Genomic DNA, 23,305 nt, shown 5'->3' on the forward strand with positions numbered 1-23,305 from the left:
TTATGCTGAGAACGCCTGGAGCAAAGCAATGCGTAATCCGTCATGTGTGTATATCTGTGTTTTGTGCTGAAAATTTTCGTCAAAGTCGTCGTGCGGAGGTCATCATTGCGAGGCTGCCACACACCAGTGGCGGTGGAATGCCCACGCGCTCTTCTGACACTCCTTGCTGCAGTACTTGGTACGGCGGCACCGACGGCACTTAGCAAACTGACGCGTGAATTCTTCCCATTTGCCGCACTGGTAGTAGGCGCATTGCCGGATCCCACCCCGAGTATCATCCTTTCGGCAAAGGTTACGCATAACAACGCCAGCCCAGTATTGCATGTCGGTGCTGTGGTATCGGACTGTGAACTTCTCCACCAAGGGGAAAATGTTGAAGTCGTTGGGCAACAAGTGCTCCTCCTCGTATTCCTGGGGTCCCAGAGACTCCATGGTCACATGGTCACCGTCGAGCAACTGCAGTTCCTTTCCGATCTTTAGTCGGGGAACCAAGTGGCTCTTCTGGAAATACGACCTCAAGTTACAGTACTTGGAAACGTACGCAAGCAATTGCAACGACATCAGGACGTCTTCTTCCCGAGGCATGGCCGCGAGCATCTGCGGGTTGGGCGGTAACGGGCGATCCAGCAAGTAGCGAGGCACGCTCGAATGGTTGGGCATCGTTGGCTGAGGGGTAGGAACGATAGGCCGGTTTGGAGACAACCCAATCGCAGGCACTGGCGTGGGCGCCACATTGGGGATGCTCCCATCCACAGGTGCCCGGTGGGTGATGTTAAACGTGCCGGCATCCGGTACCTCGGATACGGTAGGAGTCGTCAACTCGAGGGCGGCGCCAGCCAAGGTGCTATCACCCTCGTCCATGGCAATATCTTGGAAGTTGACAGTGGTCTGCACCTCCGCAGTGCCAGACATCTCAGCATCGCCAGATTCATCTGATTGCACGCTATCCGTTTGTAAATCATCGGTATCGGCAGTCGAGTTTTGGTGTCGTATCGAGGGGCGCCTCCTGGAGCGAGCATTGGGTCCCAGGCTTGATCCGGGTCGTACCGAAGGGGACCGGACCTGAGGCGGTGGGAGGGGTGTTGTTGGCGATGTTGGTTGCGAGGTCAGGCTTATATTGGGGATCACCGGCACCATCGAAGGAAGGCGATCGGTATCGCGGACGGGGCGTATGAAACTTTCGGTGCCATCTGCGTTAGGCACCGCGGTCGCTAGCGGTTGAACGACTGGGCGCGAGGGAGACGCAAAGCTCTGACGACCCTCATGGCGGTGATGATGATGGTGGTGGTGATGCCTGTGGCTGGGCGCCGCAGCGCGATCTGGCGGAGAGCTCACTGGGAACTGTGAGGCCGAGGTCGAAGCCTCGGCGGCTGTGGACTGTTCGGCGGCCGGGGCAGCAGCCGAAGATGACGAAGCACCACTGTATGCGGCGGCTGAAATGTCAATGGACGGCGGAGGAGCCTGCCGGCGGAAGGGTCGCTGCTCGAATTCCAGACGCCCTGACCTGTTGGTAAATGATGCAGAAGATTTTGATGATGACTCTTTGTGGGAATGACTCCGGTGACGGTGGTGGTGGTCCTGCAACTGCTTCTGCTTGGCCTCTTCGGCCTTTTCGCGACACTTCTCAATCACCTTGATGTAGTTGTCGAGAATTGTAGCAATGACAGGCACCATGTCGGCTTCGACGACTCTCGTCCGGACACCTTCGGTGCCACGGACTCCAATATTCACGACACATTGGAAAGCCAGATTCCACTTCCACATGTCCATCATGTCCTTGCTGCGCCCCTGCTTCAAAATGCACACCAATCGCTCGATGCCACCATCGACCGTGAGAATGTCTCGGATGCGAGCCGATGATGTGGTGAGGTATGCGAGATGGTTGAGCGAGTTGATCAGCGGAAGGGTCGACGTGCAATCGAGGGCCCGGCGGTCGTAAAGGGCAGTGGTGATGCCCACTGACGCCTTGTTGACGTTGGGGATACTGAAGTTAACCTCCCTCATCTTGTCGGGTAGGCTCTGAGCCGTTCCAGGAAAAGAGAAAGTGTAATACTATCAATCCAATCGAAGGGGGGGATTGAGAGGAAAAGGGCGGAGTCCGGTATAGTATATAAGAATACAGAAAGACCGCCGACAACCAGGCAAAGCCGTTGAATGGAAAAGCAGGCGATGCTTGGTTGATCGGAGAAGGGCGGTGTTTGAGGGTTAATGAGGAGAGTTCATGCACTCCCGAGAGAAAGGGAAAAGTGGTCTTGTGTGCCAAAGTATTCGTTTTAATACGGTGCGACTACCCCGATTTAGGGAACCTGACGATTGTCGTCGGAGACGATGCACCACAACAATCAGAAGCAGGCGCCTGAATTCCTTGGGGATGTTTCTTATTGTTCGATAACCCGGCAAGGTTCGCAATCCAGAATGGGATATGAGGCAGCAGTTGGGAACAACAAAGTCCTCGAGCAGGTTGATGTCGGTTGGCGGCCGAGACTCGGGTAGAAGGCGATCAGATTGTGTGGATGAGGCCCGATGGATGCGGAACTATCTCTCTTTCCAGCCAGCCCGTTTCAGATGGCGTGAATGGATAGAAGCAAAGGGCGTTCGGCCGGGACTCGATGCTTCGGGCGTCGTGTAGTAGTTGTTGTTGTTGTTCGGTTCGTAATAGCTTATTGGGGAGAGACGAGGGTGGGAGAAGAGCGGCTTCTCTCGAAAATCTCCTGATGGGAATCACAACGAGGAGCGGAAACCGGGCAGGACAAGCGAACCCCAATGTTCCCAACTACCAAAAGACTCAGAAAAGAACGAGTAAACCCTCCATCAAGCTTCGTGACGAGAACACACAACAACAAAAGTCACGGGGCGTACAGACACGACAGCACACTACACGGGCGAGTGAAAGGGGGGAGGTGATAGCGACGGCCGTATCGTTAGGATGGGGGTGTGGTGGTGAAACGAATTGGTGGAAGAGGTTGGAATGAATCAATTGTTGAAGACGGACGGGATGATTACGGATGGAGCGAAAAGGGACTACGGCTTGTCTAGGTGGTGTGTGTGCAAATGACTTTTAGGTAATCAGCGCCTGGCATTGCGATGGGGCCGCCTGGCACCTATTACAATTGCAGTCTACCACTTACTTAGGTCAAGTAGGAGAGAGGTACTTTGATCGACTGGGCAGTGTTTGGGGATTCTGCACGCAGAAGGAGGGGGCCCGGCAAGTACTGGCCGGGGACGCCTTTTTTTTGCCAGGCCCAAAATTGCCTGTAGGCATTCCACTGCTAATTTTTTTTGTACATACAGATTTTAGGTGCTCTGTGACGAACAGGAGCCTGGACTGCCTGGAGAACCTTAAAACCGTCGGCTGGGACTGGCTCGAAATGGCAGGGAGCTGACTGGAAGGGGTGGGAGCTAACGGCGAAAAGAAAGAAAAGAGGAAAGGGACCGACTGGGATGATGGTTTCGGGTCTTGCATGTCGCCCCAACTGCCTGCTTGCCTGCCTATTGCCTGCTGCACTGAAGTGGCCTACGTATCGCCTGTTGTCGCCTAGCGTTTCCTGCAGTGTTCGTTCTACTTGGTGTCAGGCAAAAGTTTCGACCCCCTTGTCGTGTACCGCGCACGAACCAGATCTTTGAATAACGCTTAGCATTTTGGCATAACTTGAGCACAACTACCCTGGTCTTACCCTGGCCTTACCCTGGCTCTACACGGTGGAGGGATTGGAACTTACCCATCCCACTAAGTATGTCAGAACGTTCAGTTCGAGCTGCCCCAAGAGATCCATCGAAGCGGCTCCCCCCAGAACGTAGTACAGATGAAAGAAAATACTTACAGTAGGATCTAGGTACGGCACCGTTTGATTCGCGCCCCGGCTTAGGCAAGCCACTCTTTCACCCTAAGAATAATTTACAGTCTCGGGGCGCCGTGGAAGGGATCTTGGGGGGTTTCCAACATTGTCTAGCATAAAAGCATGCCTGATACCAGTACGTCTTACAGCGGCCTTGGGTTGCGTGCGCATGGCAGACATCCCCCAAAAGGGAAAGACATGAGATTCAAGGTAGCCGACAGACAGGCGGGGGGGGGCCACTAAACGTCGGTGGAGGCGAGAGACTGGTATGAACGGTCCCAGTGCTAAAAAACCAATGGGCCTGTCCTAATGAGATTACCATGCACCTTGAATCAGGCACTTGGGTGCCAAATTACCGACTGGACTCGACTCTCTCTCTCTGTTGTGTATCTACGTTACACGCCTTCCTGAATACGCGTAAACATAAAGGAGGAAACCTAGTATGGCACAACAGAGTTATATTTACAGCTGTCGACGAAACGCGGGTCCTTCTCGCCTCTCCACTCCATCTTTGCTATGAATTCCGTCATGATTGGGATCCTTCGACCTCGAGGGGGGACTCAGTTAGGTCGAGCTCGAGGTCGGAGGTCGGGCAGCAAAAAGACTGCAAGCAAACAACCACCTTTTTTGCCTTTTAATGGGAGGAAGGGGAAGCAAAAGCCTCAAGTATTATTCCAATGCGCAAGTCTGTCTTCACCGGCTTCTGGACATGAATACCAACAAGTACCAAAGTGAACATGACATAGTAGCAATAGATCGTCCTCCCGTATAAGTCAAAGGGGTTGGGCTCACTATGAGATGGGGTTTGGCACCGCATAGGGCACAACACGAGAATAAGCAATTAGCCCCGAGAATCGGCACGCCTCGACGGGATTACCTAAGGCTGCGCTGCGCCCTCCTCTTCTCCGGGCGCCTAGCAGCGGAGGTTGGCCCCGGCATATACATACCTACATGTAGGATTTGCTGAGGCTCGAAAAGCATCCTGCTCGCAAGCTTCGACTTTAGGCCCTGACAGGTCCCGGGCGCCATTCCGCTGAGTTCAGGATCCGGCAGCTAAGAAAAGCTATCTATCAATGCAAGGAAGCTGTATGTATATATGTACGTGCATGTACGGAAGTAAGTCAACGGTTTCTAGACATGGAGATAGATGCATATACCGATAAGAAGGCGAACGAGGAAAAAAAGAAACATGTCACAATGTCTCAGACCCGAGCACCTGCCAGATGTTTTAGCACATGTCTCGTCTCTTCGTCATCTACTTCACTGATCAGTTCATCCAAGTACCAAAATATCTGCCTGACTATGCGCTTTCTGGACTTTTCTAGATGCCCTACTATAGACAAGCCATGCCCAGTGCACGTTCTACTCTGCCTACTACTTGACAATAGGCGATGCAACGAGTAAGTGTGGTGGGGTTTCCGCCTTCACTGGACTTGTCCGTCGTCTCAAGCGTTCCCTTCTACGACGAGCCGCTGGCCAGACCCCTAATAGCCTTCTCTCCCCTCTATGTGCCAAGTTGGAGGTGAGGCGAATCGCAACTGCTTTCTGCACGCAATGCAGTGAATGCGCATGCCAGGCCAATGTGGTCTCGGCCGACTTCCTTGGCCGTTGAAAGATCTTCACTTTTTCTCGTCCTCCCCCTCCACTTTACCGTCAAGCCTGCAAGGCAAGGGAATCACCCCACACACCAGCTCTTGCGCCAAGCCCGTCCGTGGGCCCGTTGCCGCCAGTAATTCCCCCGAGCTCTCCCCCAACCGCATCGAATCAGCTAAAAGAACCCCCGACATCGAGCTTTAGCTCGTTTGTACTTGCTTGTGCGAGTGTGTGTCATGTACGGCCTGCGGCCAATGGCGAGCTGCCATCAGTCTGAAGCCCGAGGCGATATTGTAGAGGATCAAGAAAGAGAAAGAAAAACGAGAAGGAGGTAAGCGGATATAATGTCCTCTTCGTTCTCAGTCTTATTTCCTGCTGAGTGTGTGTTGGCAGATCTCTGTGTACATAGATTGTCATTTGAAGTTACACGTACACACGCGCGCACCCACCCACACGCACACACGAATAAATCACATTTCATCTCGAGCCGCATTAGGCGTCGTCTTTCTGTCGTTAACGGTTCCGTGACAGCTTTTGGTGTCCACCGAAGACGGGGTGGCCTACCAAGGGAGCCACTTCTTTCCTCTCTGCCTGCCAGCCTGCCCTTGCTGCCCTTGCCCTTGGCTGCCCTTGCTGCCCTTGCTGGCCCCCCTTTGCCCTTTTGGTGGCTGGGCTGGGTCGGTCCCTCCAGCTGGGGCTGATACCTGCTGGGATATATCCAGGCGAGAGACATCTCCCATCAATTCCTAAATGGTTCATCCTTGCGAGTCCAGCCGCGGTAATTCAGTAAATGACTCTCTTTCCCTCTCGCTGCCCGCTTCACCTTGTGCTACCTGATAGTATAGCGGGTACGGCTATCGTGGCCCGATTGTCGAGAGATTTCAGTATAATAAGCCCCCGTTTCTCGTGTGACCTCATCGTGGCTACATATTCCCACCGTCGAACCATGCGCGCAGACTAGGCTCTCCTCGTGTCTTGCGTGTGTCTAATCTTCCCCGTTCCAAATCTTGCTTGATTAAGCAGTGTCAAAGAAGAAAGAAGGAAACCAACCAACCCACGAAGCGGTGAAGGCGGACAGGCAGGCCGGGCCCTTTCATTTCACGCCTCACCTTGAGCACCGATTCATGTTCCTGCATTGGCTTCTTCCTTGCACTCCCGTGGTGGAAGTCATCCCGATACCATGGTTGGGGCCAGAATATCCTTGGGAATCTATCTAGGCCATAGCCCACCTCGTTATCACAACCCCCGACAAGAAGAAACAGCCTCTCGGTACCAGCAGTACGGTTAAATCCAATGAACAGTAATGATCCCTCTTGCTCTTGCTCCTCCTCCTCCTCCTCCAAGTTACCGCAGTATGCGGCCCAAGGAGTAACCTTCGCCCTCTTTAATCACCCACTCCTGTGCGGCCAAATAAGCGCGGCTGAGTATGTGAATTGAATCCTTGTGAATCCTTCCGGGCCGTCAGCGAGCCAGGCGGTCGGTAATCAAAACACACAGGCGCGATGTTGGTGTTTCAACCTCTCTTTCTCATCTTGGTCTGCATGCAGATCCTGATTGAATATTTTCAATCTCTCTCTCTCTCTCTTTCGTATCGAGTATCGGCGCTTATCATCTATTTACATACACACATGCATCCATGAGAGGCGAAATGGTTAAAAGGGGTGGGGGTTAGTCTGGCAGCGGCGCTTAACTTTCACATATCTTGTAACGCCCGCGGCAGACTTTATCGTTGTTGTTGGTAATCTTTCACTCCCTATTGGCCTATTTGTCGAGAGCGAACCAAGCGCTGCGATATCCCTAGTCACTCAACCCAGTAATCATCCAGCATCACACAACACACGGACTTTTGGATTTCTCGACTAAGAAAGAAGAGGAGAGGAGGGCCGAAGGGAAAGGGGCGTGCGAGAGCTGCCAGATCTCCTCCTCCTCCTCCCGCGGCAGCTCGTGCAACCCCGGCCTGCCGGTTACAGTAGCATGTTGTAATGTAAGGATAATGAGAATACCAGGTCCAGTCCTCCATGTAGGTAGCCTCCTGGCTCTTGGTGCCTGGGTCTCTTTTCGGCGGGCGCAAGTTCGGAATCCGGCCCATATCCATGCCCAGATAGGGACGCAAGGACGCAAAAGTGCATAGCCATAGCAGCATAGTTCGCATGGCTGGGATCCGTTACATTGCCGAGCTGCGTCCGTGCTAGGCACCTAATGTGCCTCAACTCCCCTCCACTACAGCCGCTACCCGCCAGCCTCCATCACCTCAAAGCCCATAGCGAATACGTAGACCATGGGCTATCTGATCTGGCGTGCCGGCTTCAATGATAGTAGTAGCCCGCATGACTGACATAATCTTCGGCTCCCAGAAATGAAAAAGAAAAAGAGAGGAAGACATGTTTGTTCCATGCTGTCTTACCAGCTTACATGTCCTTACCTGCTTCCTGACTGTGTCGATAAAAGAAGGAAGGCTGGGTGCATGGAACAAGTGTCTGATATCTAATCCCCAATCCTGGTGCCCGCATAGTCATAGTCATAGTCAGCACGCCCGCCTTCCAAGGCTTGTCAGCAGAGTGGTGAAACGTCATTCGTCTCGACTTAAGGGGGGGATCGCATCAGCTAGTTGACCGCAACAAAAAAAAAAAAAAAAAAAGCTCCCGATCTCTGATGCGTTTGCTCTTTTTCGAGGGATTATCGAGATGATATGATTGAGGGGCCTTGGGAGCATCTGGCAGGGTACCTTGATGGAAAATGACGTTTTACTTACACCCAAAGTACAAATGCCGTACTCGTGGAAGAAGAGCTTTGCGCGCACAAAGGCAACACTTTGCATTATAATGCTGATATTGTGGTGTTTTCCTTTTGGACGGCTCTAGCAATAAACCACATCTGGTCAAGATCAAATGGCAATCCTCTGAAATACACTTGCTGTGGTAGACCCGTATGCAAAATGGTAGCTTCGCTTGTGACCACTCCCCCACGATACTAGGCCTGCAGAATGACTGACTGCATACTGGTCCGTGGAGATTGGCGTTCATGCGTCCGTTCATTCATGCCGTGGTGCGTAACATTGTATCCGTCGCCGGGCCGGTGTTCAAGCAATAAGCTGCTGCTGTTGGAAGCTCGGCACGCCCTTTGCTTTATAATAAACCCACAACTATAGGAACCTCCAGATGGCAGGAGAAAATGCATAGCGCAGTAGCCTTAACATAAACGGCCGAGTGGATCTGGCAGTATACTGCTGCATGCGGTCACCGCCGTTGTGGCATCGAGGACGGACTGACCATCCTCCTGCTGAATGGAGGTGACCGTGACTTTTGGTGACACTATAATCAGTCGCTGTGCGCGGCTCTGCCTCTAGCGCTTTGCTATTGCCAGAAGGGAGTGATGTGAGAGGTGGCAACTATCAAATTACCATATCAAGATAGCACGCAACATACAAGACGAAGATAGGCTAGAGTCATGGCTGTGACTAGTCACCATAAACAAGCTCACAGCATTTTCGCAGCGTTGTTGAAACCCCTCTTCCCTATCCGAAGCCGCTAGTAAGAGTGCCGCCGCGAGCGCCACAGACGTACTCATTTCGAGTATGTAGGCCAATCCTAGCTCCTTAGATATATGGCGATGTATGTGCCTGTTTCAGCCGACGTGGTCTGTAGTGACGAAACAAGAAGCAGTGCTCACCACTCTTATCATTCAGGGCTTTCCGAATGAGGGCGCCTCAGTAGCCAACTAACTTGACAGGTTGGGAGAACATCTTGCCTTCTACAAAGTGTACTTTCTTATAAGAGAAAGTAACGAACCGGAGGGTGTAGTAGTGGACTCCAGATAGCTTGGCGAAGCTGGATAACAAACAAATCACGACTGTAATATTTCAACTCAGGCACGTATGGGACGATCTATCCCCTACCAGGGTCTAGACAAGGCGAGCCAACTAGAATCACACGAAAAGAGACACGTCAGGCCGGATAAAATGGATTTCAGAATGTATCTGGGTTGCCCGCGCCGATGCTATACAGAACCCTACAACCTACAAACGTCCGCTTGCCCCAGAAATTGCGGCTCGTGGCCGTACTATTATACTAATCGCCGTAGTCACCCCGTTTGCGCAAACCCCCACCTCCCTCTTGCCAATATCAGCTATCATACCACGACGTCTCCCAATCACTGCTCTTGAGTGGTCCTGTTCGACGCCGCACTACCACCGGCCGAAGAAGTAGCGCCGGCATCTTGCCCTCCTTGCAGGTTCATGGCCCCGATCCGAGATACGATCGATGTCCCGACCATGTCGATGGCGCCACGGGGGCTGGACAAGCTAGGTCCCTGAGGTGCCGTTCCTTGCACCCTGAACAGCTTGATCGCGGTCCCGTTCCATATACCCGCAGTCCCCTTGGAGATCTGCATCTCACTGGCAAAAGCAAAACTCCAGACCAGCGACTCGTACCAGCCAAGAGCCAGCGGTGACCATTCAAATGAATGGACCCGGATAGGCGTGGGGTCAATACCAACAAGGTCAGCATCTCGGATTTTCTTCATAATATCCGCAGACGGGGTTTCTCCCGTGGTCAAGTCCTGGCGGTTAATGAGCACTGTGAGTTGCTGGATGACAGTCAGAACCGTGTGGAGAGGCAGTTCCGGAAGCCAACTCTCGATCCAATGCGCCGACGGTTCAAACATGCCGGGTGCCGACCCGCCTGCTTGGGCAGAGAAGCCGCTTAGACTGGTAATACTGTTTTGTCTTGAGAACGAAGGTGTGCCCGCGGGCATCTTGCCTCGAGCTTTCTCCGACATGCCTCTGAGTTGTGTTGGAACGGCATCCTCTGGATCGGCAATTGACGAGGCTCGAGATGGAGGCTCCCGAGGGCTTGATTGAGCTGGCGTCGGACGCTCTTCATCCTCATCTTCGTCACTGTCATCTTCATCATCCCCAATGGCAAATGTGCCATCTTCCGGAACATCGCTCAGTGTGGGTGTCCGAGGCTGTGCTGTGGTAGGGCTTCGCAGGCTATCCACAGAGTCCCTTGAACTGAGATCTAATGGATCGGCCGGCTGTCCTGACTCCTTTCGCTGACGGTTCCGTCTCTCGATCTCTGCTTGGCCACTCTCAAGTGTAAAGGAGCGCAACGCTTCGAAGCGCTTCTTATGTTTCAGAATCGTGTAGACGAATTGTGGGTTTTCTATATACCGTGTCAGTCAATAAAGTGTATAAATGGCATTACTAAGTAACTTACTCTTGTATTGATGCTCAATGATGGCATTCATGGACTCCAATAATGATCTCAGAAGATCATGGTTGCTATCATTGGCCAGAAGGAAGGACGGGGAAGACATGGACGAAAACAACTGCAGAAGTCTGGAACAGGTAGTCCCGTTAATGCCTTCCACGTAAGCTGATATATTATTGATCACAGCCAACAAAGACGGGTAGATAACCGAGAGTTTGCCCTGGCTCGTGGTTATGAGACTGTAGATGGACTGGGACTGTTAGTATGCGCCTGGTCCACGTGGGGGGGGGAGTGCTATCTTCGGTACTTACTTGTATCAGGAAGTCGGCATAAGTACCCCTGAAACCCGCAATCCTGATGATGAGCGGCAGCGTGTTTTGTCCCTCGAAAGACTTGTTGAGTTTCATGCCGAATTTCGGCTCTACACTTAGTGTCTGCAGAAGGAAAGCGCACATGCGGACGACGCCTTGCTTCGAAGCGTCCAACTTATACTCAGTGGCGTAGTAGAGTATCAGGATGAGGAAGTCGTGAGCCCTCTCTGTATCAATCATGTACGACCTGAACCGCTTGTTGCACTGCGTGATCTCCCAGAACAGCATGATGGTCTCAGGAGAGAACTTAGTTACCGCCTGTGTTCCGGGTATGTAGGATGTGGTGTTCGCGTGGAAGGGCTGGTTCAGAATCCGGGTCATGCCGTCCACGATGAACTGGAAGTCCTGAGGCCGGTGTAGCCTGCCCAGAAAGTGCCGATAGTAGTTCTTCTGCGGTGTGCCGGAATTGGTCTCGGGGATTGGATAAAGTATCGTCACCAGCAAGAGCTGCAACGTGTATGTCACCAGTATCTCTTTCGGGTCCTTAAACACCAGAGCATTGTATGGCACCCTCCAGCTCGCAGGGTTGTATTTGAGTGTCTAGATATAGATAGGGTCAGGGGCTGTTGCGTATATATCACTACTGGGGGCAAACGTACCGTGTTCAGCAAAGAGCATAACACCGACAACACCACTTGTTTATCTGTACATGTGCAGAGGTAGGTCAATGCCTTGGTGCCTTTGGTAGGCAAGACGCTCGGCGACTCATACATGCTCTGACCAGCCAAGGTCAATAGCAGTCGGAGGATTTCACTGCGGTTGTTTTCGTGCTCTTTCGTCGTTGCTACCGCCGTATTACAACCCACACCACTTTGCCATATGGCATATGTGACCTTGGGCTTGCCATGTGGTTGCTTGGGCACCGTGAGGTCCGAGAAGAATAGGAGGTCGATGAGGGTGTCTATGAGCTCCTCGGCCAGGGGTTTCGCTTCCTCATATTCGTCCGCCGGTCGCTTCGCTTCGGCTTCGTTGACTTGCGCTTCATCGAAGAGCACTTCATTCTGTAGAGTAGCTCGTCTCGTCCGTTTCCGCCTAGTGCCCCAGAAGAACTGATCTTCCCATCCCTGAAGGCTCTCGACCTCGTATATGTACGGCAGTATGCGGGTCAGGACCCGAACACAGTTCAGGGCATCTCGCTCGGGTGCAAGCTCGGTGTCGGGGAACGAGGGATGATGGCGCAATATGAACAACCGGGAGGTGACGGCTAATATCAGCGTTTCTAGATTCTCTATGGCGTTGTCTCGCGTTCGTCGTATGTCGGCCGGCGCGAAGAGGCTGAAGATGTCTTCTGCAGCTTCCGGGAGCTCCCAGAACTGATGGAACGGGAGATCAGCTTGTGTCACAGATGCGACGTGGGAGACGGCATTACCTGGGTCCAGTACTCGTCGTCGGCGGGTATGTGCCTTTCCTCCGAGAGCCTGAAGATGCCCTTCTTAAATACTAGCTTGGAGTCGCTGGCGCCCATGGTGGCAGCGTCATAGCATGGCACAAGAGTCTTGGGCAATGGGCCAGACTTGGATGGAGATTTCGCGATGCAGAGAGTATGGCGAGGTTGAATTATTTACGAGACAATGTTGCCGACGGGTTGCGGCGCGATATGACGTTGATTTCACAGTTTCGATGGACGGACGTAGAAACGAATCGGCTGTGGACACACTACACGCTGCATTGAATTCAATCCATGGCAGCCAGATAACGGCCTGGTTAGCGTCATTTACGGTCAGGCCAGCTCATTCTCCCTCTCACTGCCTCGTCAGCCCTCACCAGCTCTCCCAAGGATAGCAAGCGATGAGCCCCGTGTACGTGTAACGCACTCGTTTCACAATAAAACCCAAACCTACTAGAGTGAAGCAGCAATTGCAGCTGCTTGATCTGTTGTGTGAATGGGACATGCAGTCATTTTACCTTCCAGTATCAGGATTTGATTGTCTTTCATCAAAAGCGTATCTGACTTTGGTAGGATAACGGTTCCTTCCTTAAAGATTAGGGAGATAGATACGAGTTCCCCACCTCCGTCAATTGCTGCATTCAATCACCCAATGGCGATACCGATAAGCCCCACTCTGACCACCGTATAAGTATCTCGCCCTCCTGCCGCCCTCTCTCCTCTTCTCTTCTTCTTTTCTTCTCCATCCTGGTGCACGGGCTTTACGCATATCAGTGAGGATTCGTCCGAGATTGCGTTTTTGCTAGTTGAAAACTAAACTAAGACCGCTCCTACTTGGCTTCGGCCGGGTAGGGAATTTTTGTAACCCTCATGCTGAGTATTGCATCTCTTTTCTTTTTCGTCGCAGCCGGTCCTTCGTGGATCGATGTGAGGAAGAAGACGATCCATCACAGCGCTTCCAACGACGACAGCAGCCCTGGTGACCGGCGACGGCTATAATGGGGGATACCGAAATGATGTTGGTTTTGACGTGTCGGCAATGGGATCGATCTGGACGTGAACAGTCGGCTGGATGCTGCAAATGCGGTTGTGTGTATGGTACTTGAAGGAATGATATGTTTTTCTGAAGCAGCATGTCTCCCATGTCGTGGTCTACTGGTCTAACGTTGTCGCCTCCGTCGTTCGTTACAATCGTCTCTACCGGCTGTCGTCTCGATCTGCTACGTTGTCTGCATCTCCCCTACCCTACCTTGACCGATTTATTCGTTATGAAAAGCATCGTACTTGCTGACGGATACGAAAAGACCAGAAAGAGCGCCCCAGGACTGTACGGCAGGCTCTTCAAAAGTGTGTTGCCCTCCAGCTGATGACGAGCGACCAAGAACAATTGGAACGGAATTCCACCGATTCCATCAAGCATCCCAACACCATCAGCGCCTTGTCACTCGGTCCTAGACCAGCCACGAGCCTCCAAGACGATGTGTTTGGCCATGATTTGACAACGCCTCCCACGCCCAACGAGCAAGAGTACCCAGTTCATTTGAATAGGTTAACATATACACCTTGCATGCGCGAAAGATGCTGGGTCGCAGATTTCTGTGTCGCATGTCCGCCAAAGCACACACGCTTCGTCATCCAGGATACCTGCCCAAGTACGGTGCCAACGTCACATTGGGGAAGGCCTGAATATATTCGACTCGGTAAACATTGATTACAACTGGTCTCCTAGGAACATGCTGCACCTCGAGCTTTCGTAGCAGCCCAGCGCCCGTTTCCTGTTTCCGAGTGGTCCAGTCAACTTTCGCAACACCTTTGCTCCCAGCGATCCTTTTCCTTCGTACCGGGGCTTTCGGCCTTGTCGATCTGGACACACCTCCCGACCTCCCGTGATCTGTCTCGGTGTGCTGTGGGTGTGGTATTGACTTGCGGACAACGAAGCGTAGTAGCCAGGCTCCCCCGAAACAATGTGTCAGGTGCAGCCAACCACACAATACACCAGAGAAGTTTGGATAGAGAGCATCAAAACCAAATGCGCCGACATCGCGGCCCTGCTCGGGGATGTCGGGACCGCCAAGGGTATCGCTGATCGACACGTCTGCCGGACTTCAACCGAATTGCTTCACGGCTCTCGCCAAGCGAACGAATCATGGGGCAGCAGCATGTCTGTCCCGTATGGTCTACAGATAGACAGTTACCGGTAGAAAAACCGCAACCGCTTCCAAGAGGAGATGCCGTCTCTTGTTGCGCAGTAATCAATGCACTATTTGATATCTCTCCTCGCTACCTGCCGTGTCTTCGTCGAGATGTCTACACAGACAGTATTGGCCACCGAGCCCCAATCCATCCCCATGGCCGAGCTCGAACTTCGACGGCCAGAACGTTGTCACGGGGGAGATCCCGGGGATCCTGAAGCAGGGAATTTGCCCGGCATGTTTACTACATCTGGCGCCGACACTGGTCCGGCCGTTGTACAACACCTTACAGTGGTAGACCAGACACCTGCGGTCCCGTACTTCAAGTTGCTCGTTGCCGGCTTCTCCTACATCTGCGCCGGTATCAACGACGGCACTCTGGGACCGTTGATTCCTCACATCATCAACGCGTTCCACATCGGGACGGGCGAGGTAGCTATCATGTAGGTGAAACTGGGCGTAGCGCTCTCATAGATAATGCGAAATCCTGTTTATGAAATATGAAATAATATGGCAAAAACGCATAACCACGGAGTGGCAAAGACCATGTTCCATTAACATATTTTCATCAGCTACGTCTCGACCTTCGCCGGCTGGCTCCTCGCCGCCGCCACCGGCCCGCTCCTCACGCCGCACCTGACGCTCGGCCAGCTCCTGGCCGCGGGCGCCGCGCTGCAGCTGCTGGCGCAGTGCCTGCGGCCCTGGGGCTGGGGCTGGGGCGGCGGCGACGGCGGCAGCCCCTTCCCGCAGTTCTGCGCCACCTTCTTCCTGCAGGCCCTCGGCATGGCCTACCAGGACTCGCACGCCAACACGTTCGTGAGCGGCCTGCCCCACGTGCCGCACCGCTGGCTCGGCTTCATCCACGCCTGCTACGCGCTCGGCTGCCTCGTGGGGCCGCTGATTGCGACGGGCCTCGTCGCCACGACGGGGAGTACGACTGGTACTGGTACTGGTACTGCTGCTACGGGTGTCGAGGGGGGCTGGAGGAGAGTCTACTTCATCTTGATCGGCATCGGCGTCCTAAACATGGCCGGCGTAGCCCTTGCCTTCAAAGACAGCCTCTGGAGCAAGGCGACTCATGCCTCCAATACAACAACAACAACAACAACGACAAACAGCAGGAGGACCAAGGCCGCCTTCCAAGAGCTAGCCGCCCTCCTCCGCTCCCAAGCCCTCTGGCTCCTCAGCCTCTTCTACTTCTTCAACTTCGGCGCCCTCCTGACGGCCGGCGGCTGGGTCGTCGAGTTCCTCACGACGGTGCGCGGCGCCCCCTCGCCGCCACAGGCTACGTCCCCACGGGCCTCTGGGCTGGCCTGTTCCTCGGCCGCCTCCTGCTCGCCGAGCCCACCTTCCGCCTAGGCGAGCGCCGCATGCTCCTCGCGTACAGCGCCGCCGCCGCCGCCCTGCAGCTCGTCTTCTGGCTGCAGCCCAACGTCGTCGCGAGCGCCGTCGCGCTCAGTCTCATGGGCTTCTTCTCCGGGCCCTTCTTCGCTACGGTGAGTAGATGGATATACCTACAGGTAAGACAGTGTGTTCTGATCATATGACATGACAGGGCATGTCAGTGGCTTCCAAGCTGTTCCCCAAGAAATCGCAACCTGCAGCTCTTGGTGAGTAATCCCATTCCATTCCTCCTGTCACGCGTCCATATCCCCCCCCACGGCATGACAAACGAAACCCAGACCTAGACCTACTCAACCGTAATACGAACCAACACGATGACTGACAATGAGGGGAGGGGGCGGGGGCCTGCCTGTCTGTCCGTGGGGGGTGTGTGTGCAACGGACAGGAGGCCTGGGCCTCGCTCGCTTGCAGGTTTCATCTTCGTCCTCGCCCAAGCCGGCGGCGCCATCTTCCCGTCGCTAACCGGGCTGGTCGCGACGAGCGCGGGTGTCGCGGTCCTCCAGCCCATTGTCTTGGCCCTCATCGTGGCCAGCGCAGGCTGCTGGTACATGGTGCCGACGAGGGGGTGGTCTCACCTCACCATGAGTGAGTGAGTGAGCGAGCGAGTGACTGAGTAAGCGGCGGTGCAGCCGAGAGAAAATGGAACAGGAGGGTTACAGAAGGATGCGCCACAACTTCAAGGAAAGGATATGCAGGAAAGTGCTGGCATTCCAGCCCGACAACAACATCAAGTCCGCATAACCGGTTCTTCCGAGTTGGTCAGCATATACCTACCGTGCAGTTCCAACAGGCATACTATTGTGGTCATGATTCTGGCGTAATCAGTCAACAGCTTGGGATAATGATGGATCGCAAATAAGTATCAACATCGCAGATAGGAGGATTTCCCCCCTCGATGCAGAACCGGCGATAAGGCAATATCAGATATCATAATCATCTTGTTGATGCGAGTGATTGTAGACTGAGATGTGAAGTGTTGTTGTGTCCAAGAAGGGCCGAGTTGGCAGGCGGCGGGGTCGATTAATAACCCGACACCCAACCGACCGTTATCATTCCCGCAACATCCTGTTGACGTCACAACCCACACCGGTGACAGACAGGTTGGGTTTTAGTTGCAGGTGTCTCGTCTCAGGCCTATCACCAGAAACCACCACAACCTATTCGGAACTACGTACTATCACGGATTGGGGAAGCGATTTACTGTGGAACCCATCACCGCTTTCTGCATCGACGACACCATGCGCAATCTTGTCTGCGTAGGAGCATGCTATCTGGACACGATCCTCAGGTAAGCAGGGCAGCACGGAACTTACGAGCTTACCTTACCTTACCTACCTGCTGCTGAAACCGACGCGGGGCCAACATCGGCGGCCTTTCGAATCTGTGCATATGTATGTCTGACCGCGAGGAGTTTTCTTACAGTGTTCCTCGTTTTCCAGAGGAGGATTCCAAGCTCAGGGCGACCAGCCTCAGCGTGAGACGCGGCGGCAACTGCCCCAATTCGCTCGAGGTGTTGCAGCAGCTCCTGAAGGCGCAGGAGCAAGGTCAGCAGAGTCACAAGGTCAGGCCGTATCTGATCTCATGCCTCCCCTCGGCGGAGGGTCCGGCCTCGGCCAGGGTCAGAGACTCCTTCGGTCCTGATTCGCCCGTCGACTTCACGAGGTGCATATACCGCGAGCAGCACGACCAGCCGGCCAGCAGCTACATCATTCGTAGCGAGGCGACGGGCACACGGACCTTGGTCAACTACAACGACCTACCCGAGATGTCAGTACACGAGTTCCAGGCCGCCATCGAAGGACTGGGCCGTCGGAATGACATGTGGGTGCATTTCGAGGTGCGTCGCCCCAATCCCTCCCCATTGGCTTCACCCGTGCCGAACACACTAAGAGACGCAATTCTGACGACCGCTACTTTACTTGTGGTGCAGGGTCGCATTCCGGAGACAACACTGCGCTGCATCCAATATCTCCGGCAGGCGATGCCGAAGGCCAGCATCAGCGTCGAAGTCGAAAAACCGGACCGCGAAGGCTTGCAAGAGTTGGCGGCTGAAGCGGACGTCGTATTTTATTCCAAAAGTTGGGCTGAGGTTAGTGTTGTTGGACGGCGGTCGGTGGCTGCTAGTACTGCCGTTGATACATTCACGGCCCAACGGATGCCACAAGGAGCGGGCAAAGGGTGGGAAGTAGCGAAGCTGACGATATGGCAGAGTAACGGATACCGAAGTGCCCACGAATGCCTGATGGCCCAATCAGAGGTGGCACGCCGAGCGTAAGTGTTGCAAGGACGAAACGACGTTCCTTTTTGTCAACTCATGCGGCACCCTTTGGCTGACGAGATCAAAAATGGGATGCAGGTCTCTGCTTTTGTGCACATGGGGAGCAGAGGGAGCGGCAAGCCTGTCGCTCCCAAGTAAGAGATGCGTATCTTGCCCTGCGTTACGACCTGGGCAGACTGTTCGCGTAGTAGAGTATGTCAGCACCACAAGCACGCCCGCCACCCACCAACACCCCACACAAAGCAAGCATCCAAGCGTCTTAATAGATACGCCTGCGTGTTATAGAGAGAGAAAAGGAGCGAAAACACCAGAAAATATGACTGACGAGATCCCTGACTGTAGCACCGTTGGCGCCGGTGACACGTTCATCGCTGGGATGTTGTACGGGCTGCTGTGTCACCAGGATGACTGGGATGCGGATACAAAGGTGAGATTTGCCGTCCAGTTGGCGACGAGCAAGGTGCAGGTGGAGGGATTTGGCGGCGTCGGTACACAGGTGATGGGAGACGGGGGTGATGGACCGGACCAAAAAGCAACTCCATTGTCGTAGGCATGTAGTCAAGCTGACAGACAATCTCCGCCTGTGAAAGGCTGCAAGCCATGTTTGCCCATATGACCCTCTCTGAAGTACATATTGTATTCCCTGCCGGCCTCCCCTACTCTGGACGACGGGCGGCTGCACCTACCCTATCGAGCCGGCTATTATGTGGCACGTACAGACTGTCTCTCTCACTAAGAAGCAGGATGCTTGTTCCGCGTGTGTGGTGTCTGAGGCGTGTGCACAAGAAGGAGATCTGGGTCGGGCCCAGGACCTGCAAACCATCTTGGTCGAAACCGGTAAGCGATTGGGCGAGGAACGTGATGCTTGGGAACGGTCGCCCCCTTCGCCTAATGAAATGGCCAGAATCGAGCCGAAGGGCGGCGCTACGCTACCGTAGTAGTCGGAGAGAGGCCGAGAGTAGGGAGGAGCCTCGAAGAGCAGGAGGAGCCGGCCGAGAACTTCTCAAAGTGGATGCCGATCCCCGCATTGGGTGTTGCTTGCTGCGTCCTTCTAGAGCGTCAAGTGCGTGAGTGTGTCGAAAAAGGCCGTCCATTACATACTATTACTGGGCCGGAGCGCAGGGCGAGGGCGATAGAGCCAGTATCCAGCGTCTTGTTGGCGGGAAGGGGGAAAAAGGAGCGGTGAGTCTGCCCAAGTGGGAGGTGGGCGGCAGTGGTCGACACATTCCATCTGATAATCTCATGTGCGGCTGGCTGGTGGATGGCTCGCGCATGCACTGAGTTAAGCGATATGCTAATAAGACATGTACCAGCATGGATATGAATCGGTCAAGCATGGAAGTCTTTTTGGGGCCTTTTTTTGGTGGTGCTTGGCTGGCCAGGTATGCTGGTAGTATGTACTACGGGTATGTCTTCACTCTATCCAGCACCAGCACCAGCAGAGCCATCACCCATCCACCCGTCCACTCCTCCGTCCATATGCAAGCAGCTGCATGGCCGGTTAGCCATTGTACACTTATCGTCATGCATGCGCATGCCTGCATGGAGACGCAAGGCAGGTAATGCGATCCGTCGAACAACCTCCGTGCCTCAGCCGTACATACAGTACCCCCCGTGCATAGATTACCCTACAGCGACCTGCGCATGTGTGTGTGCTGTGCTGTGCTGTGTGCTGTAGGTTAAATGTATGTATGCACGCATGTACGTACATGGCGGCGTACATGCATTCTGAGTGTCATCGTAGGGAATCGTTGGCAAGATGGGTATCTTTAGTAAGACCAGGGGGCCACAAGGTGTGGGCGACGGTGCTTTTGCCTGTTCACGTTGCGTTGCCCGTGATGGCAATAAATAATGATGATGATGATACTGATTCCGTTACCCGTTGTGGCCGTCTGCAGGGTTCTCGACCGAGGGCGAAGGGACGGAGAGCATCATGTTTTGACGTTTGGATTGCGCGTCTCCGCGAAACAATCAATGGATAGGCCGATTCGGCTGGCCGTCGTGGCTCGCTAGACTACTACCTCTACCTAGCACCGGTTCGACACACAAGACGACACGCACACACGCACAGGAGGTTTTAAGAGGCGACGCGGACGAACGAAGCTTTGCATGACGATACATCATACGGCGACTCTCGTGCCAATCAATAGCGTCGGGCATTGGGAAGAAGGATGCGACGATCGTGTCTGAGTCATGGCCATTTTTGCATCTCGACTCGGAAAAAGAAGCGATTGTTGTTCGCAGTCGTCCGGGGCTTCGATGCTAGCGCTCGCAATGACGCAAGAAACGAAACGCCCGTAGGTTCCTTTTGCTGCTGAGGGTACTGCTGAGGGTACCTTGGCCCGGTGTGTGATTGTTGTTGACGATGTACCGGGATACGTGTTTGACCCTCACTTCCTCTTTTGTCAAGCAGCCTGCAGGCGGGCAGATGAAAACAATTTTAAACAAAAATAAGAGAGACCAAAGCCACCGCTCTAAAAGGAGGAGGGGCCAGGAAGCAAAGGAAAATTCATGAGACGATCACGCAGCTATCGAAAGCTTCCAGTTGGCTGCCTCGCTAAGTACTCACGCGGAAGGGAGCGGCCCACGTCTGCGGTTGTCGGGCTGTCCGTTTCAAGATCGAGGCTGTATCTTCCGGGCCTGGCCTGCCTGGTCGAAGCGTCGTCGTCCGGGCCTGCTAGGCTACTGTAGGTTAAGGGTTAAGGCAGGTGCTGCTGGTCAAACCTAACCTAAGGCATGAATGAAGGACGAAACGATGGATGGTGTACCGCATGTACACCAGCCAGTCAACTTCCATCAATGGAGCGGCGGAGGATGCTAATGCTAATGCTGCTGCTGCTGCTGCCGCCGCCGCCGCTGCTGGCTCGCTGTCTGTTTGTTGTGTGCTGACAGGACAGAAACAACAACACCCGCCCACCTTTGATTGATTGATTCCATCACAAGCCGCAGCAGGCACTAGGTAGGTGTATGTACCTCCGTACGGCGCGCGACAAATAGCTCCAAGGGACCAAGGGCCCCCCATGCGCAGTCGGTTTCTAGTCAGTGCCTGCTAAGCCGGAGGAGCTTGTCTGGCATCTGCTGCGGGGAGCTACCGTTTCCATAGTAGGCAGTCGCTGGGTAGGGAATTGGGGGTAGACTGGCACAGAAGCTGGTAGACTACTTACTTTACCCAGTCTCAGGCGCCTGGTGTTATTGGCAGTGGATTGCGATCCCTACCAACCCTCACGTACAAGTAACTTATCATGAAAGAAGGCGGGTCGGAGGCATCGTGTTCATGTGTACAAGCATGTGTATAGCACTTATGCAACGGCTCCGGCTTCCGTGCAGTGAGGGAGATTGATTGATAGCTGAGCACACAGCTGGATCATCGTCGTGTTCCGTCCAGATTCCGTGGTGGTACTCGGTTTTGTGTGCCTTTCATGCGGCTATCTTCGATCAACACCCAGTTCCAAGGAAGAAATAGCGCAGCTATATCCAGTATTCCAGACGTCCGTTTTGATTGTGGTTGATATCGGTGATACCACCTCCCACCACCACTGACCACCAACCCCCCAATCCACGGAGATCTTCTGCTTGGTCTGGTACAAGTTGATCCCAGATCCTGCTGCGTTGCAACGACGAGGCGGTCCTTGGGTCCGATGCAGTTGTTTCTCGTGGCACGGTGTCTGCGAGGCCGAGCAAGAGCCTTTCCTTCGTCCTTCTTAATTTGCGAGCATTCTAAGCTAGCTGCTTGCTGGACCAAGACTAATATCGATGGCTGGCAGAATATGAAAGTCGGGTTGCACATCTCATTGCTGCAGCTTACTACTACTCGTAGCAGTCGACTCGTTACGGGCCAAGGTTCTAATATTAACCAGACAGGCCGCCTTCTCCTTTGAGTAGTAGCTGTAGGTATGTAGTATAGTTCTCATATATCATATGCGCATATCATACTTGGCAAGCATGTGTAATAATATACCTCTAGCCCGAGGGTGCCGCAATGCGGCCATGGTCATGGTCATGGGTTCATGGGTTCATGGGTTCATGGACTCATGGGCATGGGGTCTGAGAGTGATGTGTGCAAATGAAGACGCGGGCCAAAAACCATCTCGACAAAAGGCGAGGCCGATTCGTGCTGCTTGGCAAAAAGTGGTTTCACCTTAAGGGGGATGGAAGCTATTACAACGTACAAGTCTGGAAATGGCAAAAGGTAATCAAGTCAAGATTCATTTTGTGTTAGGTTGGTTGGCGGGCGCCAGCTCCTCCGTCTCTGACGAGACGACTGAAAAGCACCCCTGTCGTATCACACTACACAAGGGAAATACGACATAGCTTACCTTTTCAGACCGTATGCCGACGAAACCATATGATGACTTGTGTAGTGGGCGTCTCGACGGGGCCCTGGACACTGACTGCCTGGGGCACGCGCTCTCGAGCCTGGCGCCCGGGGGGGGGGCTCTCTCACCAAGGCAAGGCCAAGGGAAGAAGAAAGTGAAATGGGAACTCCACCCCGCCTATGTATCTCAGCCCCTTGAGGTCTGACTGGCTCGGACCCGTTTGGATATAGAGCAAGGTAAAATGCAGATCCAGAGGGCCGGCGCCTCTGGTACGTACACCGATAGTCGATATGACTTCAGGGTTCCATTCCGGATGGCAGAAACGACAATACGACGCTAAACTAATTCATATCCTAAGTAACCTAACCTACCACCCACCTGCATGCATACCACTACTACGCATATGCGTATGTTGTAATTTTAGTATGTGCGAACATTCTGCTTTTTGCTATTTCTGAGCCCCCTTTCCCTCCCATGACGCCAATCAGAGTCATCAGCTTACCTCCAACCCCAAAAGCGCACATCGTTTCGCTGTTCGATTCGATGTGATCGTCTGTACATAAACAGAAGGCGGAATCCAAATAGCCTCGCCGTGCGAATGTTGATTGGCAGGATTTGGGTTGCTTCGCCACCGGGCTCGAATTCGGAACAGAAGGGCCCCCTGGCTCCCGACCGCTGTGCTTCACTAATAAGATGCATCCAAGTCGAGACTCGGGGG

The 23,305-nt window shown here is 53.8% G+C and overlaps 5 protein-coding genes across 5 annotated transcripts; 2 read left to right on the forward strand and 3 right to left on the reverse strand.

The window, feature by feature from the left end:
* Nucleotides 1–102: 102 nt before the first annotated feature.
* Nucleotides 103–2,004, reverse strand: PG986_000233 (MYND finger; the record flags this gene model as incomplete). The annotated part of the gene is made up of 1 exon (XM_066836455.1): nucleotides 103–2,004. The coding sequence occupies one exon, from the start codon at nucleotides 2,002–2,004 to the stop codon at nucleotides 103–105; it is 1,902 nt and encodes a 633-aa protein (XP_066705348.1).
* Nucleotides 2,005–7,190: 5,186 nt separating this feature from the next.
* On the reverse strand, nucleotides 7,191–7,581 carry PG986_000234 (uncharacterized protein; the record flags this gene model as incomplete). Its single annotated transcript, XM_066836456.1, has 3 exons — nucleotides 7,191–7,215; nucleotides 7,270–7,386; nucleotides 7,433–7,581. The coding sequence occupies 3 exons, from the start codon at nucleotides 7,579–7,581 to the stop codon at nucleotides 7,191–7,193; spliced, it is 291 nt and encodes a 96-aa protein (XP_066705349.1).
* Nucleotides 7,582–9,578: 1,997 nt separating this feature from the next.
* On the reverse strand, nucleotides 9,579–12,475 carry PG986_000235 (uncharacterized protein; the record flags this gene model as incomplete). Its single annotated transcript, XM_066836457.1, has 5 exons — nucleotides 9,579–10,591; nucleotides 10,646–10,889; nucleotides 10,951–11,550; nucleotides 11,610–12,323; nucleotides 12,380–12,475. 5 exons carry the CDS (start codon nucleotides 12,473–12,475, stop codon nucleotides 9,579–9,581), a joined length of 2,667 nt encoding a protein of 888 aa, XP_066705350.1.
* Nucleotides 12,476–14,700: 2,225 nt separating this feature from the next.
* Nucleotides 14,701–16,734, forward strand: PG986_000236 (MFS general substrate transporter; the record flags this gene model as incomplete). The annotated part of the gene is made up of 6 exons (XM_066836458.1): nucleotides 14,701–15,032; nucleotides 15,162–15,846; nucleotides 15,933–16,085; nucleotides 16,145–16,199; nucleotides 16,405–16,582; nucleotides 16,653–16,734. 6 exons carry the CDS (start codon nucleotides 14,701–14,703, stop codon nucleotides 16,732–16,734), a joined length of 1,485 nt encoding a protein of 494 aa, XP_066705351.1.
* Nucleotides 16,735–17,231: 497 nt separating this feature from the next.
* Nucleotides 17,232–18,821, forward strand: PG986_000237 (uncharacterized protein; the record flags this gene model as incomplete). The annotated part of the gene is made up of 3 exons (XM_066836459.1): nucleotides 17,232–17,281; nucleotides 17,416–18,264; nucleotides 18,350–18,821. 3 exons carry the CDS (start codon nucleotides 17,232–17,234, stop codon nucleotides 18,819–18,821), a joined length of 1,371 nt encoding a protein of 456 aa, XP_066705352.1.
* Nucleotides 18,822–23,305: the final 4,484 nt, after the last annotated feature.

Source organism: Apiospora aurea (assembly GCF_038362705.1).
Source record: "Apiospora aurea strain CBS 24483 chromosome Unknown utg000001l_segment0_segment0, whole genome shotgun sequence".
NCBI classification, from domain to species: Eukaryota; Fungi; Ascomycota; class Sordariomycetes; order Amphisphaeriales; family Apiosporaceae; genus Apiospora; species Apiospora aurea.